This window comes from Canis lupus, chromosome 19 (assembly GCF_011100685.1).
Source record: "Canis lupus familiaris isolate Mischka breed German Shepherd chromosome 19, alternate assembly UU_Cfam_GSD_1.0, whole genome shotgun sequence".
In the NCBI taxonomy this organism is placed as follows: domain Eukaryota; kingdom Metazoa; phylum Chordata; class Mammalia; order Carnivora; family Canidae; genus Canis; species Canis lupus.
Genome location: NC_049240.1, coordinates 39,892,793 through 39,916,177, shown reverse-complemented (window position 1 = coordinate 39,916,177; position 23,385 = coordinate 39,892,793). Strand labels below are relative to the sequence as shown.

Here is a 23,385-nt window from a genome sequence, read left to right as displayed (position 1 = left end):
GTAGGACTGAAATAAAGCAGAATGGAAAAAGTAATATCCATAGCTAAGAAACCATAGCCTCAGAAATATTACTCACCTGTCTGCTGTGCAGGCTGTGGCAGTGGTTGGTTTAGATGTGAATTGTAATGGACAGAAGGGATTGGGCGATACTGAGGTTGACTGGAGTGATAGTGGCCTGGAGCACAGTAACAGGCTGGCATCTAGGATAAGTGTTGAGGGAAAAAAAATCAATTTCACTTGCAACAGAAATGTCTTCTCTGAGGAACAACAGAGTGTAACGAGTAATAATTCTTTTTAGTACCACCTGAAAACAGATTTTCTTAGCTTTAAATTTAATTGAAAAAAATTTTAAGCATGGAGTATATATAACAAAAGACACCTATTAATATGCCCAGCAATTAGATTTAATAGGTTTAAATTTTGGCCACATTTTTTTCAGATTTTTCTCCCTCTTTTATAAAACCAAACACTATTAAAATAGCTAAAGGCTCAGTCCAATATTCTTTTGCCCTATATTTAACAGAGAACCCATTATCCTATAGTTGGTGTATGTGAATCCTATATATGTTTTCAAAATTCTATTATATATGTTATCCATACAGAAAAATTGTTGAGGATTTAAAAAATTTACATTAATGGTGCTCTACTATATATAACTCCATGCAACTTATTTTGCAATTTATATTCTTTGAGACTTACATTGGTTGAAACATGTACACTGCTAGCTCATTCAATCTGAGTGCAGAACTGCAATCATCATATAAATTAGCCAGCTTATCTGTTCTCACGCTAAAACACAGTTGTGCTGGTTCCATTCTTTTTTCTCATATTTTTAATGTAAATTAAAATGCCAATACAAATAGTATTTGTCAATTATACCTTAATAAAGCTGGGAAAAAAACCAGTAAGACTAGCTCGATTCTATTTCCTTCTGGAGCTATTTATATCAGCTGTGCATTTCTCTTAAAGTAATCTGACCTAGTTTGGAATAAGGAATGAACAATTAATCCAATGATGTACAAGTATGTGGTAAATTAACTTTATTAGCTTCATAAGCTCTTTTGAGTTCCACCCTTCCAATTGGGATACTTCTAAGAGACTTCTATAGGCATCTTAAAGAGTGCCTATTTCATCTGGAAACCAATTGAATACAGAATTTCTAGGGGCACCTGAGTGGCTAAGTGATTGAGCATCTGCCTTTGGCTCAGGTCGTGATTCCAGGGTCCTGGGATCAAGTCCCGCATTAGGCTCCCTGCAGGGAGCCTGCTTCTCCCTCTGCCATTCTCTCTGTGTCTCTCAAGAATTAATAAATAAAATCTTAAAAAAAAAATTTCTAGATCAGTTATAAGCCAAGAATCTCCTAAGTTTACCGCAATATTTCTTCTGTTTTTGAACCATTAGATGCAATAGATGGAATACATATGTGATCTCTTAATTGTTCTTGGACACATCAACAAACAAGAAGTATGTCCTAATTTCAGATCTTTTTTTTTTTAATTTCAGATCTAAATCTATTATTATACTTTTCAGTATGTGTATAAATAACAGTATTATTTTTTCTCCCTCTTAATTAAAAAGACATTATTGTTTAAGCCACAAATTGTACCATCATCTATTTTATTTATAATGTATACACATTGACACATATATACATATGACAAGAAGAACACAAACAATGGAGGGTAAATAAAATTATATTGTTAATATGACTACTATATTTTACTTGTAGTTTCATACAAACTTGAAGTAGATAGTAATAACCTAAAGATATGTATCATATCCATAAAGAAACTATACAAACACAAGAGTCAAAAGACTGTAGTATAAAGGCCGAAGAAAAAATAAAGTGGAACAATAAAAGAGTTTAACTAACATAAAAGGCAGGAATAAAATAAATACAGATCAAACGGAAAACAAAGAGCAATGTGGCAAAGCTACCTCTAACTGTGTCAAAAGATATATTAAAGCTAAGAGGACTAGACATACTAACGAGACTAGATAGAACAGCAAAGATGAACTATATACAAAAGACAGACTTGAAATATTAAGGTCACAAATAAGAGGATGGAAAAGGACATACCATTTAAATGCTCATCAAAAGAATGCTGAAGTCACTATATTAAAGTCAGATAAAGTACGTTTTAAGACAAGAAATAGTACTAGAGAGAGAAAAACATTTCATAATAAGTCAATATATCAGGAAGAAATGATACATATAAATTGCTTAATATAGGTTTCAATGTTATAAAAATGGCAGAATTTAAGGGAGAAATAGACTAACCACTATCACTTATTGATAGAATCAAATAAAAGATATAAAAGACATGAAACAATCACACTGGCTAAACTGATACTTAGAAAACATTAAATAGGGATCCCTGGGTGGCGCAACGGTTTGGCGCCTGCCTTTGGCCCAGGGCGTGATCCTGGAGACCCGGGATCGAATCCCACATCGGGCTCCCGGTGCATGGAGCCTGCTTCTCCCTCTGCCTGTGTCTCTGCCTCTCTCTCTCTCTCTCTCTCTGTGACTATCATAAATAAATAAATTAAAAAAATATTAAAAAAAAAAAGAAAACATTAAATACAACAAACAGTAAAATATGAAAGAAATTAAAGACGACCTAAGTTAATGGAAAGACATCCCATGTTCATTAAGACTGGAAGATTTAATATTAATCTTCATTAATATAATATAATATACAAAGCAATTCATAGATTCAATGCAATCCCTATCAAAATTTCAATGGACTCTTTTGAGAAATGGAAAAGCCAACCATCAAATTTACATGGAATCCCAAGTCATATAGCCAAATTGCCAATGTAATCTTGAAAAAGAATAGTTGGAGGACTCACACTTCCTGATTTTAAAACTTATAACAAAGGTAGAGTAATAAAATAGTGCAGTACTGGCATAAAGGTAGAAACACAGACTAGCATAAACCTAAGAGTCCAGGAATAAATTCTTACATTGATGGTCACCTGATATTAACAGGGGTACCACACCATTCAATGGGAAAGGAATAGTGTCTTCAACAAATGATGCCAGAACAAATAAATACACACATGCAAAAGAATGATGGTGGACTCTTATGTCTCATTATCATTTACAAAAATTAACTCAAAATGGATAAAAGACCTAATTATTGGAGCTAAAGACCATAAAACTCTTTAAAGAAAACATACAGATAAAATCTTCATGACCTTGGATTTGGCAATGGATTCTTAGATATAACTAGTTAATCACGAGGGGTAAAATGCAAAGATGGATAGAATGGATTTCATTAAAATTAAATTTCTGTACATCAAGAACATTATCAAAAAGTCAAAAAGACAACTGACAGAATGGGTGAACATATCTGCAAATCACACCTGATGAAGGTCTAGTACACAGGATATAAAAAGAACTCTTACAACTCAACAACAAAAAGACATCTCCTGAAAAAAATTGGCAAAGGACTTAAAACAGACATTTCTCCGAAGACGACAGACAATAGCCAACATGTATGCATGTATGTATGTATGGATGTGTGTATGTGTGTATTTACATATGCACACACACTTTTTATTTTTTATATTTTTTTACACAGATTTTTTTAAAAAGATTTTATTTATTTATCATGAGAGACACAGAAGGGCAGAGACATAGGAAGAGGGAGAAGCAGGCTACCCGTGGGAAGCCTGATGTGGGACTTGATCCTAGGACCCAGGAATCACAACCTGAGCTGAAGGTAGACGGCTCAACAACTGAGCCACCCAGGCACCCCTAGCCAACATGTATACGAACAGATGATCAACATCACTAATCATTAGGGAAATACAAGTCAAAACCCTAATGAAATACTCATTTCACATCCAAAGGATGGCTAGGGTAATAATAATAATTTTTAAAAAGGTAAATAATAAGCTTTATTATCAAAATGTGGAGAAGTTGGAACCTCTATACATTGCAGATAGGAATATTAAAATGACACAGTATGGCGATTTCTCAAAAAGCTAAACATAAATTACCATATAATTCAGCAATTTTATTTCTAGGTATATACCCCAAATTAATGAGAGTAGGTACTCTTGAATAAATACATGTACCTACATGTTTATAACAGCACTATTCACAATGGGCAAAAGGTGGAAATACCCCAAATCCATCAATGGTTGGAAAGATGAACAAATGGTGGTATATTCATACATTGGCATATTATTTAGACATAAGAAGGAATGAGGTACTGATACATGCTACAGAGTGTAGATTAATTCTCAAACATTATGTTAAGCTAAAGAAGTCAGACACAAAAGGTAACAGTATTGCACAAGTCCATTGACATGAAGTATCCAGAATAGGTAAATCCTTTTTTTTTCTTTTTAAAGATTTATTTATTTATTTATGAGAGAGAGAGAGAGAGAGAGAGAGAGAGAGAGAGAGAGAGGCAGAGACACACGAGGAGGGAGAAGCAGGCTCCATGCTGGGAGCCCGACGTAGGACTCGATTCCGGGACTCCAGGATCGCGCCCTGGGCCAAAGGCAGGCGCTAAACCACTGAGCCACCCAGGGATCCCCCAGAATAGGTAAATCCTTAGAGACAGAGAGCAAACCAGTGGTTGCCAGGGGTTCGGGGATGGAGTGAATGAGTACTAACTGCTTAATGAGTACAGATTTTTCTTTTGGGGTGATTAAAATGTTTTGGAACTACAGAGAGGTGATGGTTGTAAAACACCATATGTACTAAATGTCACTAAACTGCCTGCTTCAAAATGATAAATTTTATGCTTTGTGAACTTATCTCAAAACAAAACCAAAAGAAATCACAAAACACCAAAATGATAAAATATAAATTTTTTTCAAGTGCACAGGGATCTTCCCCCCAAAAGACTACATAATGGTATGTAAACAAGACTCAAGAGATTTCCAAACAATGAAATCTTAAGAGTAGGTTCTCTGACCACATGAAATTAAAATAGAAATCAATAACGAGGTACTTAGTCCCAAATATTTGGAAATTAAATAACACACTTCTAAATAAATCAGGTGTCAAAAAGTCACATAGCTACATAAAAAAGAGAGGAAACATTTTGAACGAAATTATAACAAAACAACACACCTAGTTTTGTGGATTGCAATTAAAATGGTGCTTAGAGGTAAATTTGTAGCATTTTTAAAAATTTTTTTAAATTTTTTTTTTAATTTGTAGCATTTAAAAACTGTTAGAAAGGAAGAAAACCTGAAAATCAATGATCTATGCTTCCACCTTAAGAAGCCAGAAATAAAGGGCAAATGAAACCCAAAATAAGCAAAGAGAAGAAAACAATGGTAAAAGTAGAAATCATTCAAGTAGAAAATGAATAATAAAATTGATGAAATCTTAAGTTGGTTTTTTAAAAACATCAATGGAACCGGTAAATCTCTTACTAAAGCAAAAATAAGAGAGAAGTGAAATTATCAACATTTAGGAATTATCAAGGTGATACCACTAGAGATCTTTAAGATACTAAAAATATAATAAGGGGATATCAAGACTGACTATTGCCAATAAATTTGACCATTAAGTTGATACAAAATTCAACCCAAAAAGGAATTGCAAATTGGATTAGCTCTGTATCTCCTAAAAAATTGAATTTGTAATTTTAAAATCTTCCTCAGAAAAAAACTCAAAAAAAAAAAAAAAGAAAAAAAAAAGAAAAAAACTCCAAGTCCGGATGGATGCATTAGTGAATTCTGGCAAACATTTAAAAAATATGTTAAAAAGAATCCTACATCAACTGTTTTAGGAAATGAAGGAGGCAACAATATCCAATTCATTTTAAAGCCAGTATCAGTGCCATCCTGATAAACCAACCTGAAGGGATATTACACACAAACTACAGACCAGTATCCATTATGAACATGCATTAAAAAATCCATAAGAGGGATCCCTGGGTGGCTCAGTGGCTTAGCGCCTGCCCTTGGACCAGGGCGCAATCCTGGAGTCCCGGGATTGAGTCCCACGTCAGGCTCCTGGCATGGAGCCTGCTTCTCTTCTCCTTCTTCCTGTGTCTCTGCCTCTCTCTCTCTCTCTCTCTCTCTCTATGTCTATCATAAATAAATAAATAAATAAATAAATAAATAAATAAATAAATCTTAAAAACAATCCATAAGAAATCGTTAGCAAAATAAATCTAGCAATATATAAAAAGTCATGATATTATATCATGACTAAGTGGGAATGTGCTCTCAAAATGAAAGGTTATCATTTTTTTTTTTAAGATTTTATTTATTTATTCATAGACACAGAGAGAAAGAGGCAGAGACACAGACAGAGGGAGAAGCAGGCTCCATGCAGGGAGCCCGATGTGGGACCGGACCCGGGTCACCAGGATCACACCCCAGGTTGCAGGTGGCGCCAAACCGCTGCGCCACCGGGGCTGCCCCGAAAGGTTATCATTAACATTGAAAAGTCAGTCACAATAATTGACTGTAAAGAGTAAAAGGGAAAAATCACATGATCTCAAGAGATGCAGAAAAGGAGATTTCATAAGATTAAATAATTCGTGGTAAAGACACCTACAAACTAAGATAATTTCTTCAACCTGATAGAGGGCATGACAGAGGCAAAAAACCCACAGATAACATCACAATTAAGGATGAAAGAACAAATGCTTTTCCTAAGACTGAAAACAAGGAAGAATATGTACTTTCAAAACTTAACTTTAAGTTAATAAATGAATTCGAGGGATTTTACTTTCTCTTGTGTTGTGTGTATATTCAACATCGGAGCACATAGATAATTCAATAAGGCAAGAAAAGGAATAAAAGGCATATATATTGGAAAGGATAATATATGTAGAAATGGTCTTCAATTTGGAAAATCCTAAGCAGTGTATGAATAAAGTACTAGAATCATTAAATTTAGAAGGTCCACAGGACACAAGATCAATACACAAAAATAAACCTTATTTCCACATATGACCAAATGATGATAGGAAAATGAAATTTTAAAATAATCCCCATTACATCCCAAGACTGCTAGAACTCATACAGCAACTCAGCAATGTGGCAGGATACAAAATCAACACACAGAAATCAGTGGCATTTCTGTATACTAACAATGAGACTGAAGATAGAGAAATTAAGGAATCAATCCCATTTACAATTGCACCCAAAAGCATAAGATACCTCGAAATAAACCTAACCAAAGAGGTAAAGGATCTATACTCTAAAAACTGCAGAACACTTCTGAAAGAAATTGAGGAAGATGTAAAGAGATGGAAAACATTCCATGCTCATGTATTGAAAGAATAAATATTGTGAAAATGTCTATGCTATTCAGGGCAATTTATACGGTCAATGAAATCCCTATCAATATACCATGGACTTTTTTCACAGAGTTGGAACAAACCATCTTAAGTTTTGTATGGACTCAGAAAGACCCCGAATAGCCAGAGGAATATTGAAAAAGAAAACCAATGCTGGGGGCATCACAATGCCTGATTTCAGGGATCCCTGGGTGGCGCAGAGGTTTGGCGCCTGCCTTTGGCCCAGGGCGTGATCCTGGAGACCCGGGATCGAATCCCACATCGGGCTCCCGGTGCATGGAGCCTGCTTCTCCCTCTGCCTGTGTCTCTGCGCCTCTCTCTCTGTGACTATCATAAATAAATAAAAATTAAAAAAAAAAAAAAAAAAAACAATGCCTGATTTCAAACTATTATATAGCTGTGATCATTAAGACAGTATGGTACTGGCACACAGACACATAGATCAATGGAACAGAATACAGAACCCAGAAACGGACCTTCAACTCTATGGTCAACTAATATTTGACAAAGCAGGAAAGAATATCCACAGGAAAAAGGACAGTCTCTTTAATAAATGGTGCTGGGAAAATTGGACATCCACATGCAGAAGAATGAAACTAGACCATTCTCTTACACCATACACAAAGATAAACTCAAAATGGTTGAAAGATCTAAATGTGAGACAAGAATCTATCAAAATACTAGAAGGAGAACACAGGCAACAACCTTTTTGAACTCGGCCACAGCAACTTCTTGCAAGATACATCTATGAAGGCAAGGGAAACAAGAGTAAAAATGAACTATTGGGATTTCATCAAGATAAAAAGCTTCTGCACAGTGAAGGAAACAATCAACAAAACAAAAGACAACCTACAGAATGGGAGAAGATATTTGCAAATGACACATCAGATAAAGGGCTAGTATCCAAGATCTATAAAGAACCTCTTAAGCTCAATACCTAAGAAACAAACAATTGAGTCATGAAATGGGCAGATGACATGAACAGACATTTCTCCAAAGACGACATACACATGGCCAACAAGCACATGAAAAAATGCTCCACATCACTGGCCATCAGGGAAATACAAATCAAACCACAATGAGATATAACTTCACACCAGTAAGAATGGCTAAAATTAACAAGACAGGAAACAACAAATGTTGGAGAGGAGTGGAGAAAGGGGAACCCTCTAGCACTGTTGATGGGAATGTGAACTGGTGCAGCCACTCTGGAAAACTGTGTGGAGGTTCCTCAAGAAGTTAAAAATAGAGCTACTCTAAGACCCAGCAATTGCACTGCTGAGGATTTACCCCAAAGATACTGATATAGTGAAATGTTGGGACACCTGCACTCCAATGTCCACAGCAGCCAAACAGTGGAGGGAGCCATGATGTCCTTCTACAGATGAATGGATAAAGAAGATGTGGCCTATATATACAATGGAATATTACTCAGCTATCAGGAAGGACGAATATCCATCATTTGCTTTGATGTGGAAGGAACTGGAGGGTATTATGTTGAGTGAAATAAGTCATTCTGAGGACAATCATCATATGGTTTCACTAATATGTGAAATATAAATAGTAGTGAAAAGGATTATATAAGGGAAAAGAGGGAAACTGAATGGGGAAAAATTAGAGAGACAAAGCATGAGAAACTCCTAACTCTCGGAAACGAACAAAGGGTTAAAGAAGGGGAGGTGGGTAGGGGGATGGGGTAACTGGGTGATGGGCACTAAGGAAGGCAATTGATGGGATGAGCACTGGGTGTGTATACTGTATGTTGGCAAATTGAATTTAAATAAAACAATTTAAAATAATCTCCTTGAGAAAACTAAGCATTTCTTTTTTTTTTTTTTTAAGATTTTATTTATTTATTCATGAGAGAGAGAGAGAGAAAGAAACAAACACAGGCAGAGGGAGAAGCAGGCTCCATGCAGGGAGCCTGATGCGGGATTCGATCCCAGGTCTCCAGAATCACACCCTGGGTTAAAGGCGGTGCTAAACCGCTAAGCCACCCGGGCTGCCCTATTTTCTTTTTAAAAAGATTTTATTTCTTTATTTGAGAGAGAAAGTGTGCATGGTGGCTGGGGGTGGAAGTTGGGAGGAGTCAGAGGAAAAGGGAGAAGCAGATTCCTTGTTGAGCAGAGAGCCCAAAGCGTGGTGCAGTTCCAAGGACCCTGAGATCATGACCTGAGCAGAAAGCAGGCACTTAACCAAATGAGCCACCTAGGTGCCCCACTAAGCATTTAAAAACATTACATACTTAGAGATACATTTATAAAATATATGCAATTCTTATATAATGAAAACTACAAAATACTGCTGAGAAAAATTAAGGAATATCTAAATAAATGTAGAGAAAACACTGAAAGCTTAAATAGTATGATTTTAATTCTCCCTAAACTAATCTACTTCTTCCTGAAATGCATCATTTTATTTTTATAGTGTATTTACCCTATAGTGTTTCTCTTGAACTAATGAAAACAAATCAGTCAAAAGGAAAATCAAATGTCGCATACTGTTAACCATCCAACTGAAGTATCTACCAGTCATGTGGTTGTCAGTATGCATTTGAAAATCTTCAAAGAAGAGAAGATGATGACCAGCTTTGTATATACATTCTCACAAATTCTATGTGACACTAAAAGTAAGCTTTCTAATTAGGGTTAAAACTGATCATCAATGAAGAGGTTTCCATGGGAGCCAAAAGGTGACTTACCTGTGGTGAGGGCTGCTGAATATATCCCTGCTGCTGCAGCACAGGCTGGCTGACAGGATGGCCTGAGGCAGAATAGCCAGCAGTAGGGACTGGTTGCCCGGGGGGCAGGGGTGGGGGGGGAGGAGGAGGTGGCGGCGGCGGCGGTGGTGGTGGTGGAGGGGCTGCCGTCATGATATAACCAGACTGCTGTGGGGATTGTAGAACAACAGTGGACTGGAACATGGTGGCATGAGGGTCAGAACCATCTGCAGATGGCTGGCGGGCAAGACTCATGTGGCTAAACTGAGACCCAAGGTTGTCCTGCTAAAAAAGGCAAAAGTCAGAAATCAGTAAGCCTTCCATACATACTTATCAAAAAACTTATCAACCAAACTTATCAAAAACCCCCACTTCATATAGTTTAAGATGAACTGCAGTAGTATGTATTATGGATATCATATATCTACAACAGATATGATTTAATAGAATAGCTTCAATAAAATTAGAACTCTAAGCAGGAAAGTAGGACTATTACAATGCTGTCATTACAAATAACTTATAAAGTGTATCTAGTGGAGTGCATAGCATGCAGAAGAGCAGGGTGTAATAACATTTCACAATAAGAAATGATAAGATACTTATTTAAATGACAATTAAAGGCACATTAGGATGTGGAGGGGAAACTGGACATACTCATATTATATAGTCATTTTCTGAAAGGACTTCAAGGACCAGGTAACTAATAAGGCATGGTACTAATTATACTCTTTATCTCTCTTCCTAAAAGGCAAGATTCTGGTTCTATGTATCTCTGTCTATTTTACCATACCTGTTGAATATACTAGTAGAAATGAAATAAAATATATAACATTCACCCACTCCAGTCTTCTAATGTAAAAGATTTTAGAAATACATAAATAGAATATATATATTTAGGAAAAATAATTTGGCCATAAATTCTGTTCTTCCCTAGTGTATTTCAGTCTCTTTCTAAAGTCAGATGTTACACAAATTGAATCTAAATGACAGTTTCCTACAGCTTTTGCAACTTGGTGAGCAGGCAATGGTGTCCAGCCAGGATAGGGTTATGATTTATATGCTATCTGACAAATGTTTTCTCTGACTCAACAGCATAAAGACCAGTTCTGACTAGTCTGAACAGTATCACTGAAATGACAAAAATGGGGTTAAAATGGCATCGTCTTGCTCCCAAAGAGCCAAAGACTGGTAACAATATGTACCATAATTTGCTAGGAGAATTTTGGAAAAAGTTACTTAAAAAATTGTGGCAATTGAGTTGTCAGATAAAAGTTGACATGTCTGCAATTTCTACAGTCTGTTGGTTTTTGCAAAGTACATTATGGCTATGGAGAAGACAAGGGATTGAAAAGGGCACCTGATTTAATGACTGAAAATATGTGGTTTTACTCCTTCCATTGCTGCTCTGATATACTCTAGCACTATTAGCCTAATTCAACAAATATTTTCAAAAGGGAAAAATGTACCAAAATATATCGATTAGCTGTAATTACATAGTAATCTGGCTAAATTTTTAACCATACACCATCAGAGTCATCTCAAAAAAAAAAAAAAAAGTCATTTTCTTATTTCAATTATCTACCATTTTCCAAAACATCTTTGAGGCTTTTATGCTATTCTTAATGATGCTTTCGATTTTCTCAATGCTGGCAAAATTTTATTTTTTCAGACTGGAAGTGATTTTTGAAAATCACTCAGAACCGATGCTCTTAAGGTTGCTGCCAGCTCAAAATAAACACACTCCCAATAAAAGAAAACATTTCTAAAAAGTGTCAAGTGATTTTAAGATATACCTTACAATTTAACTTGAAAAGTAATGTCAAAATGTGATGCCATATAATCTGGAAAAATAACAGCATCACTGGGAAAAGTATATTAGGCTGAGGCTCACTTTAAGGGAAGGAAAGGGACACTTATTGAATACTGATTTCACCTTAGGCCCTAGGCAGGAAGTACTTTTCACTCTTGTCTCATATACTTAGTAAAATAGAGAAGGTCAGAGAATACATGGCACTGGTGCTCCTAAGCTCTTACTGAGAGATATAACTTGGGACATACTTTAGGTTGAAGGAGGTACCATTACTTTATAGTCACAGATTAAATATCTAGGGATCTTCCTTGGAAATATACATAGTGTCTTAGGTATATAAACTCCAATTCACCTAATAATCAGTATGAAGTTTACTGGACCTATGTATTGGGGATAGAAAGGCTTAAACCTAGATGAAAGCTACCACACTAGGAATGCAAAGATCGCACTGATCTCAATGAGAAAAGTAGCTAAACCATCTCAGGACTAGAATAGTCAACCTGAAAATCATTTCATTATGAAAAGGCAGGAAAAGATTAGGATTTATACAATCACTGCAATATGCCAATATAACAAATATTATACAGTAGAGAGTAAATGATTTCTAATCCAGGTTAGAAACACTTTTTCAGTATAAACGTGTCCATGACTTTAAATAATCACAGAAGATCGTATCACTTTAATCACATTCATGAGCATCCATCACACATCCGCCCACAGAAACAATGCAGGAGGTGAATAGAGATATAGTACCACGGAGTATTGCTGGGTGGGTGAGACTGGCAGGAGCGGGGATGGGTAAGGGGCTGTAGAGTACTGAACAGGCTGTGAAGAGGACTGCAGAGGACGAACAGGCTAAGGAATAACAGGTTGGCAAACAATGTTAATGTCAGAATAAAATGTTACAAGAACTGCATAAAATGGAAACTTAACACTTTTTTGGCAATAGCTTAAACTACATTTATAAAGTCATCTTATACAATGATATAGGAAACAACAAAATGATGCTAAATGAAGAAGCTGAATAATAAAAAGTTTAAAAACATAACCTGTGCTTTTATATACAATTAGGTAATTTTTTCATAAAAATATTTATTAAATTCACAGAAACAGGTGATTTAGACATTTCAAATTCTATTATGTAATCAAACCCCCAGGTTAAGTGAGTAAAAGCAAAACCACTCATTCTTACTTCTTTGTTTGATGGAGGAGTTGCTCTATTTAGCATTATGACACTGAATAATAAAAGAACAACTTCACAATAAAAAAGTTATATATTATGTATGTCAACTACCCTCTCTATTTGATAAGGCATGATTAAATACTCTGTTGGGACCAAAGTGCTTGAATTTTTAAAGAAAAGTATACTGTGGGTACCATTAAGAGTAACAGCCTAAAGAACAACACACACACATACAGGCACACGTACACACACAAACATACCTCTTTTACACAAGATAGATAAACACATTTTTCTTTCAATTAAAAATTTTTATCGAGAGAGTAGGTGCCAAGAGCTGAAAAACTATTTACTTGAATTTTTTTTTTGCCAATGAAATACTCTTGCATTTCAGGAAAATAAAACTAAGTTTTATGTTTCCCAGGAACACTCAAAAACAGGTGCTATAGAAGATGAAAAATGTTTTAATCATTTCTAAATCTTAAGAAGTACAGCTGGCCATCTGTAGGCTAATACCAGCATCTGATTTAGTTTGCCAATATTGCATTTATATTATATAGTTTATTCTCAAGGGGTAATAGTCATACTGGCTTAAAGACTCTTGTAATCCATGTTATAGATGGCAATCAGGCTAAGAAAAGTTAAGTGACCTGCAGACAGTCATGTAAAGCAAACACTGGAGGAGCCCAGGTAATTTTATCCAGGAAAACTTTTACTTTTGGTTAAAATGTATGTACATGAATCTCCCTCTAAACAGTACTCTCTAAAAGAATACTTTACAAATGCAAAATAAAAGAACTGAGTAAGACTGCCCAGGAAATAATCTAAATAAGGAAATTCTTTTGACAACTAAGATGTGTAATGATGAGTTGTACTTCTACCACAAAATCAATGCAAGAGTTTCTATAAAGTGGAAGGCTCAGATCAGAATCCCACAAAAAAACTAGTAAATGTAAAAGCACTAAAAAAAGGTAAAAAGGTAAAAGCTGAAAGATCTATAGAGCCAGGGGTCTCTCAACAACCTCTTAACTAAAAATTAGCAAACTTCCTAATGGATGACAGCACATATCATACTAAATGAGGTGCAGTAGCTCTAGAACTTCCAAATACAGCCTATTCGATCTGTTACTAAGTCAGACAACCATTAAGACATAACTTTCTTCCAGACATCTTGACCTACTATGTAAATGTCAGATGAAATAAAAGCTTCAGACTGCTGGGGGATAAAAGAAAGGCGAGTCCTATGAGCACCAAAAGTATAAATTATTGTCTCCTAGTGTGTCAAGTGGTAATGAGACAAATGTGGGCGAGAACCCTGGTTGATCAAAGTGAAATTCTGCCACCAGTTAGAAAAGAAAAAGCCTTAGTTAGCACTTCCTTTTCCTATTTAAATTAAAACTGGCTGTAAAACGACATCCTCTTGAAGTGATTAGTTTTAAGAAATGTAGCCCACCTGAAAGCTTTGGAAATCACTGTATTATTTTGTTTGGTTATCTGAAATTTAGTGGATGGATTGATTATCTCAGCACAAAAAATGGTTACTCAGTATCATCTGTTCATCAACTTTCTCTTCTAGTATCTGAAGATGAACTGCCTGAATCACCTGAGGCAACGCCAGGAAAAGCAGCCATGAAGTTTGACATATATCCCAAGATTTCAAATTACAGTTCATTAATAAGGCTCTATTTCTAAAGTAAGCTGTCTACACCTTCATTTAGGATAGCCTCATATCTGAATCAGACAAAACTATTCCTAGGAGATAATAATCTGAAATATATAACCATAGATAAACCCTTAGACTTTTTGAAGCTGCCAGACAAACATTTCTACCAAATGAAATGAAAATCAGATGTATAAAGCTCCCGGTGAAATACATAGCACTGCAAAGACAACTATGCATAGGACGATGAAGGAGAAACACTTCAGGACCAAACTGAATGAAAGCAAGGCACAGAAGGCCAGGGAGGGAGTTTTACGTAGTCCAATGTGTATCTGAGCATTTGTAATCAAATGGGGCGGTGAAGCAGATATATGGGAGTCTTTAGAATCAATTTTAGGTAACTTCTTCTCTATGTATTTCTGTCTTAGGAGCACAGCAAAAACCTAGAAATCCTTCTACAGTATGTAAACTGCCTTGCCCAGTATTGAGAGTCTTAATTGCCAGAGGTACAATTATCTACAAAACTTTAAAAATATTTGATAACCGTATCAAACTGCTCATACATTCTTTATCCTTACAACACAAAGGATGTAACTTGTGAGCAAAACTAAGGAAATTTCTCCAGTTCAATTTTACATCATACTTTTTCATACATCATCAGAAAGTATTCTGCAAGTTCCATCAGTGGAATATTTAGATAGCCTTATGGGAAAAAGAGGTGTAACTAACTGTACAAACGGTCTTTGAGTTGTTACACAACCTTTAAAGATAGAAAAGAAGTAAAAGAGTTTACACTGGTATAATCGAATTCCTCAAGGATGAATAACACATCTAGAGGGGAAAAGCCAGATTGTGAAAGTGTATGTGTAAACTCTTAACATACAAATTCAAGACATTACTAAGAGTGCTTCTGTGAATTCTAATTTAGAATGTTTCTGCCTGTCTCTCACATGGGAGGTGGGATGGAGAGTACCTTGCAGAACCTGAGAACCCCAACTCAGTTTCTTCTAGCTTCTTGATCTGTTGAACCTTAGGGCAACTTACTTTTGCTCACTGGGATAATCCTAGTTTTGTTTTTATTCCTTTTAACCATTTCTTGCTGTTGTAGTATAGGGAGAACATTCTCACCACACAGGCTCATAAGATACAAAATTCCCTTCTTTCCAATACATATTCTATATTTATTAGCTGAAAAACCCATGTTGACCTTTCTTCCTACAAGTAGGGAATGGGACATTGCTGGTAGAGAATATTAAAGTTCTAAGAAATACTTGGGCTATCCCAATTATAATTAGTGAGTCTAGTCCCAAATATGCAAAGGCAGGTAAACTTAGCATTATGTAATCATGGATATGTGCACCTGTGAGAAAATGTGATTAGCTGCTTGTTGTTGAGGTGGTGGGGGTGGCAGAGGCGGCTGTGGAGGTCCAGGCACTTGGGTTCTAACTTGTTGTTGAGTCATAGGAGGATTATACACAACTGGACTTCCATCTGGGTTTATGAAGGGCTGACCTGAAAAATTAAAAGAGGGGGAAAAATATTTACGATAGAGACAGAACAGAGGTCATCCTACAAACAATTCACAACACATCTATAATCCTGATTCACAATCCTAAAGACCCAAGTTTCTGTAAACCAAAAGATTTTCTCAATAGGGGAAACAAATCTGACCTTACATGAAGCTATTTTAATAGTATATATTTTTGCAACTTAATGTAAATATTTGAAAATTGTGCTTCAATGTCTTACTAGGGAGGTGCTGCTTTAAAATCTGAGGTTATTTATAATACATGGTATTTTTAAAATACCTCTGAATTCTGAAACATATCCTGCTCAAGGGATTCAGTTACAGGACTGCAGTCCTGTAGTGCTGTAATGCATTTCAGTTTTAAGAAAAAGTTCTTGTCTTTGGGATACTGGAATATTACTAATTAGCCTCTATTAGGTGATGAGAAAGACCTAATTTACAGACCACGCTGCATATACTGGACTAGTGAAACTAACACTGATGAAAATTAAAAATGGTTGACAGCTTCAAATTTTAAATCATGGACTTGATGGCAGAGTCCTTATTTTATAACTTCTAAAGTTGTAAGTAAGTTTTGAATTCTAAAGAATTTCCTGAAATTATTTCTTTTTAATTCCAGTGGACTTGATTCATAGATAAGAGAGAAAACTTTAGTATTTGAGGCTTGTTTTTACTTAACAAGGGGGGGGATATCTTAAGTGCCCAAGTAAACAAATTCTACTCTTTTCTACATATACATTCTAAACAACTTTTTAAAAATTATATAAAGTATTATTTTGATTGTGGGAAAATAACCAATAAATAGAGATCAAAAGAAACTAATTCCCCATAATTGTATAGTTAACAATTTAGATACCTTCTTCCCGATTTTTTTTTCAGTGTACAGGTAAACAGATTCACAGGTTAGTATTTTTCCTTATTCTATACAGTATATTATTTTTTTTTAAAAGAAACCAGGAAAAAAAAGGACCATGTGAAATACACTATGATATCCATTGAGAATATGAAGAATACAGAATGAAGTAAGAGAAATTTGACTAAATAATAATTTTAAAAATTGTTCTCATAATATCTTTTCATCCAGGGTAAATCCCCCTCCTCATTTTTTTTAACTTGTGACATATAATAAAATAATTGTGGGGAGAGAAGAATATATACCATTCCATTACTATCAAGTGGGCAGAGTCCTTCAAATTCAAGTGATTTTCATGAGTTTCTTGATGATTTAGTTATATGAGAACAAATCATGCTGGTATTTGTTGACTGTTAAATAATTTTGAAAAAAAAAAGAGAAGATTTGGGTGGAAACATGTTTTAAAAGTAACTTGAGGACTGTCTGAAAAAAGTTGGATGTGTTGTAATGTTTTTCTCAAAAGGCAAAGAGATCACTTTTGGATTCATTTAAAATTAAGAATACAATTCAATTTCAGGCTGATCAGCTGCTCACTCTTATTGTTTCCTATTCAGCTGAACCTTTCATATTATCAAAAACTCAGTAAAATGTTTTGAATGAAAAATAATAGTAAATAGCAAATTAAGTCATCTTATATCCTGCTTCAGAAAAGCTAGAAGTTTAGTAATATGATCCATCTGAAGGTTAAGAAGATAATGATTATTAAGCAAAAACTGAATTTCGGAATAGCCAGTTATTCAATTTTTTATAATAGAAACAAAAGTTCCAAATCTTTATCTTAAAAAAGAGATGCAAAGAAATCTGAAGCTAATGAGTTCCAAGCCATGGTCTTCTCTATAACAAAAGAAAAGGTTCAGGAGCACACAGAGACCCTGATACTCTCACCTGTACCTACCTTGCCCCACTACTGCCATGCTGACGTGACCGTATCAGTTAAGTGTGAGAATTTCTAAGATGGTTATCAAATGATTTATAAGGTTGTTCTCATTATCTCACAAAATTATTGGGCTATAATATTGCGAACAGAGACCAAGACTTAATGGGATCTTTTAAAAGATGTTTTCTATATTTGCCCATACTGTATGCATAATGAAATATATTATGACTAGTTTCTGAATCCCTGAGGTTCAGTTTCCTTATCTATAAATGAGAATTTCATCTATCTAATAGGGTGGTCATAATGATTATAAATAATGTATTTAAAGCACCTAGCACAGTAAATGACACACAGTAAATGCTGAATAAATGAAATTATTACCTAACTGTAATTAGGTAATTTTCTATTTTCAAAGAAATAGAAAATATTCATTTTCTACTTCCTAACTGTAAAGAATGTGTCTTCAATATTACTTCATAAAGACTACCTAGTTTCTTTTTCTAATAACATGTCCCTTACCTTTTTCCTCAAGAGAAAAAACTTAGCATATTCAGAAGGATAATGACTTATAGGTTCTTTCTATTTTATTCTATAAAGAATAAGAGCTGCTTACTTTCTCCTTCTTCACAAAATGTGTACTATTTTTCTCAAGGACAATTTTTATTTTCTAAATCAAATAAAGCTCTTTCAATGGTGGTTGTCTCATTTCTAGGAAATGAACTATTTTTCCAATTATGGTTAGGCCATCATTTGGCCCAAAAGATGACATATGGATATCACAAAGAGAAAAATACTTTCTGATATAAATATGTCTTAGAACATTTTCTAGCAGAAATGTTTTATTAAACTTCTGGGGAAATGCTAATTATCCATGAAAAATAAAAAGCTGACAACACATACACAAATAATACATTTAATATACATTCTTTAAATTTCAATAACTTCTGCTATCTCAACTGAAATAAACACCTTTTTCTGGATACCAACCTGTTTGTGGGTTGATCAGAATACTGCCAGGTGGTATGCCTGCCGCTTCCAAGGGAAGCAAAAAGAAGCTAGTGCTAGGAGATGCGACTTGCCCATTTAGGCCACCATCAAAGGAAAGAGAGTTATGAGTGCTGACAGTTGGATAGACGACAGGTGCGCCATGAGAAGACTGGCTGAGAGCTGTACCTGGAAGAGGCTGCTGGATGTGAGAAAGAGAGCCCGTAGATGACCCTACACTACCAGAAGACTCAGAACCTAGGGGAGGAGTAATGAAAAATATGGATTTTTTAAACCTCATATAAAAACTCGCGTTTTAAATACGTAACAATAAAATTCACATTGCATAACATGCGGTTACCACATAAAGCATTGGCTATTTTTGATTTACTGTATAATTTTGCTTCCCCCTCCCCATCATGAACAAGTTTAATACAGCAAACTGATCACATAAGTCATCAGAGAAGTCATAGCCAAAGCATGCAACTTAAGCAAGTGTATAATAACACCAGCCACAAACAGCCACAAAAAGCACATTACCCACATTCCCCAAAGCACAAAGTTATGTACATTTTACCTTTTTAGATTAACACTTAGGAATATACAGAGTATAAGTTTCCCCCAGGAAAAAGAACATAGTACAGCCAAATGCCCAAAACCTCTTATATCAGAAACCCCTTATCTATAAGAACACAGAAAGATTAAGAGTAGTGTAGGAGATAACAAAAATGATAAATTCTCAATCAAGAGAAACAACTGTGAAGTCTCACTGCAGAATTCCATTTTATGCTCATAATCATAGCATCTTCCTATGATGTAAAGTCAACTTTACATTTTATATCATATCAAGGGACAAAGACAGCATGAAAAATATTCTGAGTACTTATATTTGCATCAGTTTAAAATTTCTCACTAAACTTAAAAATTTCATTGTTTATTTTTAGATGTTTTCATCTCTGCAATCTATTTCATTTTCTATTACCCAAAGACTGAAAATGTTACTGACTTACAGTATTATGGCTAAAAGTAGATAATAAGACAATGAAAGAAAGAAAAAGATTTTGAAAATATATATAGTTAATTAGGTTTTGAATAAGAGTTGACCCTGGGATGGAGAATTGATCTTTAATGAATAAAATAAACAAATATGATATGCTATACAGACTGCCTTCTGATGGATAACTTCTATTTTAAGTTGTGCCAAATGACTACTGATAAAAACTCCATCAAAAATAATTTTTCCCTATTAAAAGAAGGGTCAATGTTTCTTTTCATCTCTAAAGATAGTACAAATTACAAATAATACATGATCTTAAATGTTTTAATTTAGTAGTGTGTGCTTAAGTGACATTCTTATAAACAGTAATTTTTTTCTGTTATGATGACTGAGCAACTATTTTTCAAATAAATGCATATCTTGAATATATGCATATTTTTATATTAATAAAGTCAATAAAATTTATCTGTCTTTAGCCATATTCTATCATATACACTAAGACATTTTTAATATCCACATCATAAGCGTAAAGGTGCAGTTCATAAGCCTTAACAAGTTAAAGCACTGACTATAAAGATAAGGATCAAAAAAAATATTTGGCTATCTTCAAATATCTCCCCCCTTTGATTATTATCTGTACAATACCATGTGTCTAGGCTCACCCAAATAGGCTAAAGATAGAGAGCCATTTCTGTTAACTTTCAATGCTTATTTTGGGATAAAAATAAAGATTTATAAGGATCCTAAGCGAGATGTGAGCTTCTCTAGTACTGAATCCAGTTAGTGAAGGTGAAGAGAAAATGTATGAGCCTCAATGTAAGGCACTCTAAATTTAAGCAAAGAACTAAGAAATGAGCATGTTACCAAAATTTCTCACTCATTCATGATAATTGTATCACATCATTTTTCCTTAGTTCTAAAATTCCTCAGAAACTCCTTGATGATTTTATTGATTTTCTGAATGGCAAATGAAGGACTTTCTCATGAAAAATGCAATCAATAATTGATACTATTAGCTGAAAATACAATCAATGTTAAATAATCCTAGGTGAGAAACCAGGCCTTCCAATTATAAATAAGCAATGAAGAATTTCCAACCACCTCTGGGGACTCAAAAAAGAGATGACATTTCACTGAACTAACTTGATTAAGTTTGTGTCATAAGAGAGAATTTTTACTTTAATTGATGTTTGTCAATTTCTCTCCAACAGAGAATGAATCCTAATGTTGATACATATATTACCATTTAAGTACTGTGGAGGTGCTCAAAGCACTGCTAGTAGGAACTTTTTATGTTAGGATAACTGCAGAAGCCACATGATAAAGAGCTAAGACAATAACAGGGAAACTACTGTTTTGATTGCACAGTTCTAGATAAACATTTATACCTGTTTTTGAAAGCCTGCCTATGCTTTTGCTGCTCCCAGAACTATCACCTCTTGTCAGGACCGAGATTCCACTGAAGCTGCTGGCTTTGGTTACAGCAGGCTTGAAGTTTCGGAGAGAACTGTCGGAATCCGTACTGCTCCAGGGTCGTGGTTCAGAATACTTCAGCTCATTCTCAGTGCTGCTTTGATGGCTATTTGTTGATCTCCCTGAAGCATCTTTATTAACTCTGTAATTTAGAAATCAACTTTGAGAAGCTAATAGGGACAAAAAGGGAAAGAATAGAGAAGAAAATGCTTTGATGTTTCAATACTGTATGAAAACATGCTTTCAATACCTAAATATCTGACGTCTCTGCTGGGTACTACTAGCATCTTCGTCTTGGATTCTGTTGGCATTTTAATAAGACATTTTTATTTTTGTTAGCATCAGTCAGATAGTTAACAAACGAATGTTAAAAATTCCCTCACCTTTTGTCAATAATATAATTCTCTTGGGAACACAGGGACTAGAAAGAAAGAATAGATATAAAAAGTTGAGCTTTTGTCAAATACATCATGCATCTGTAAACCAATGACAACAACCAAAAACATGTATAATATTTAAAAAGTATTACCCACCCTGCCCCCAAAATCCAGAATGGTGATAAGGATACACAAACAATAATAATGAAATTATTTCTGGCTTGGAGACACAATGCATTCTTTTAACAGATCTACATCTAGAAGCCATTCATTTTTGTGGTACACATTAATTTGAAATTCAAATACTCTCTTCTAAACAAGTAAACCCATTTTCATGATTATATATTGAAGGTATACACCAATCTGTAGATCCCGCCTCATTCATTTAACAAATATTTTGATTACCTGTGCTTTGGCTGTGGTTATAGCAGTGAACAAGCAGCTATACCTCAATGCAGCTCATAGCCAAACTCTTCTAATGCTATTAACCCAGCTAAGGCCACCCCATTCTTGCTTGTATTATTACAACAGTCTTCTAACTAGATTCCCAGGTAGTAGTTTTTGCCCTAATTCATCCAAGTTAAACAACAGAAGCCACAGCAGTCTCTCTAAAATGTCAATCTGATCAAGTCTTCCCTCCTTAATATTTCCGTAATGTTCTAGCACAGGGGTCAGCAAACTATGGTCAGTCACCTGTTTTTGCAAATAAAGTTTTACTGGTGCATGGCCATATCCATCCATTTATTTTCCAGGTCTGCCTTCATATTAAAAAGGTAGATGTGATAAATTTTTATTATAGAATCATTAAAAAGAAAAGAAAAAAAGAAAAGAAAAAAAAAAAAGGCAGATGTGAGTTGTTGCAATAAAGACTGCATGGCTCTTAAAAGCCTTAAATACTAATTATCTGGCCCTTTACCAAAAAAGTTTGTTGAGTCCTGCTCTAAAAGCCCAACCATCTTAACCAGCTTCCATGCTTGAGTCATCTGCTTCCTGCTTATTTCTCTAATCTAAACTTTTCCTCACTTCCTCTGTCACCTAGGCTATAGTCTAGCTTCTCTGAATCTTTTAATTCCTTATCTGTCAAGTTCTCCTTTATCGCTGGGCCTCTGCAAATACTGATCCTTACTTGGAGGGTTCCTGTAGGTCGCCTCTCCCCCTCACTTTTTAGTTCTGGTTTGTGGTGCTTCTCAACTGTGTCTCTTATTTTACCTTCATGTCTCTGCACAAATCATATACTACCTTGTCATTACCTGGTTACTTAGGGTAGAGATCTCATAAACTAGAGAGAGAAATACATCTAGTTTAGACTCTGAGTGCAGCAAAGCTGGGCTGAAATCTCAACTCTATCATTTTTTACATGATGTTTTGCCATTTACTTAGCCTCCTAGAACATCAGTTTCCTTATCTGTAAAATACAAACAATGATAGTATCTACCACATATAGCATTGTTTGGAGTATTTTTTTTATTATTTATTTATTTATTTATTTATTTATTTATTTATTTATTTATTTATTTATTTATTTATTTTTTTGTTTGGAGTATTTTAACTATTTATGGATATGTCCTCCAGTGCTCAGCA

The 23,385-nt window shown here is 34.8% G+C and overlaps 1 protein-coding gene across 16 annotated transcripts in view; it reads right to left on the bottom strand.

Annotated features, from left to right (window-relative positions):
- The window catches only part of R3HDM1 (R3H domain containing 1), a 199,467-nt gene that overhangs the window by 69,689 nt on the left and 106,393 nt on the right, over positions 1-23,385 (bottom strand). For 7 of the 16 annotated variants that reach the window (XM_038565078.1, XM_038565077.1, XM_038565082.1 and 4 more), the window contains 8 exons: positions 21,811-21,848; positions 21,678-21,728; positions 21,343-21,569; positions 18,961-19,215; positions 16,016-16,167; positions 12,569-12,670; positions 9,988-10,290; positions 77-200 (listed from right to left, as the gene is read on the bottom strand). In XM_038565078.1, coding sequence (XP_038421006.1) covers positions 77-200; positions 9,988-10,290; positions 12,569-12,670; positions 16,016-16,167; positions 18,961-19,215; positions 21,343-21,569; positions 21,678-21,728; positions 21,811-21,848 — 1,252 coding nt within the window. The remainder of the gene's footprint in view (positions 1-76; positions 201-9,987; positions 10,291-12,568; positions 12,671-16,015; positions 16,168-18,960; positions 19,216-21,342; positions 21,570-21,677; positions 21,729-21,810; positions 21,849-23,385) is intronic. The other 9 variants (XM_038565079.1, XM_038565083.1, XM_038565084.1 and 6 more) reach the window with 6 other exon arrangements.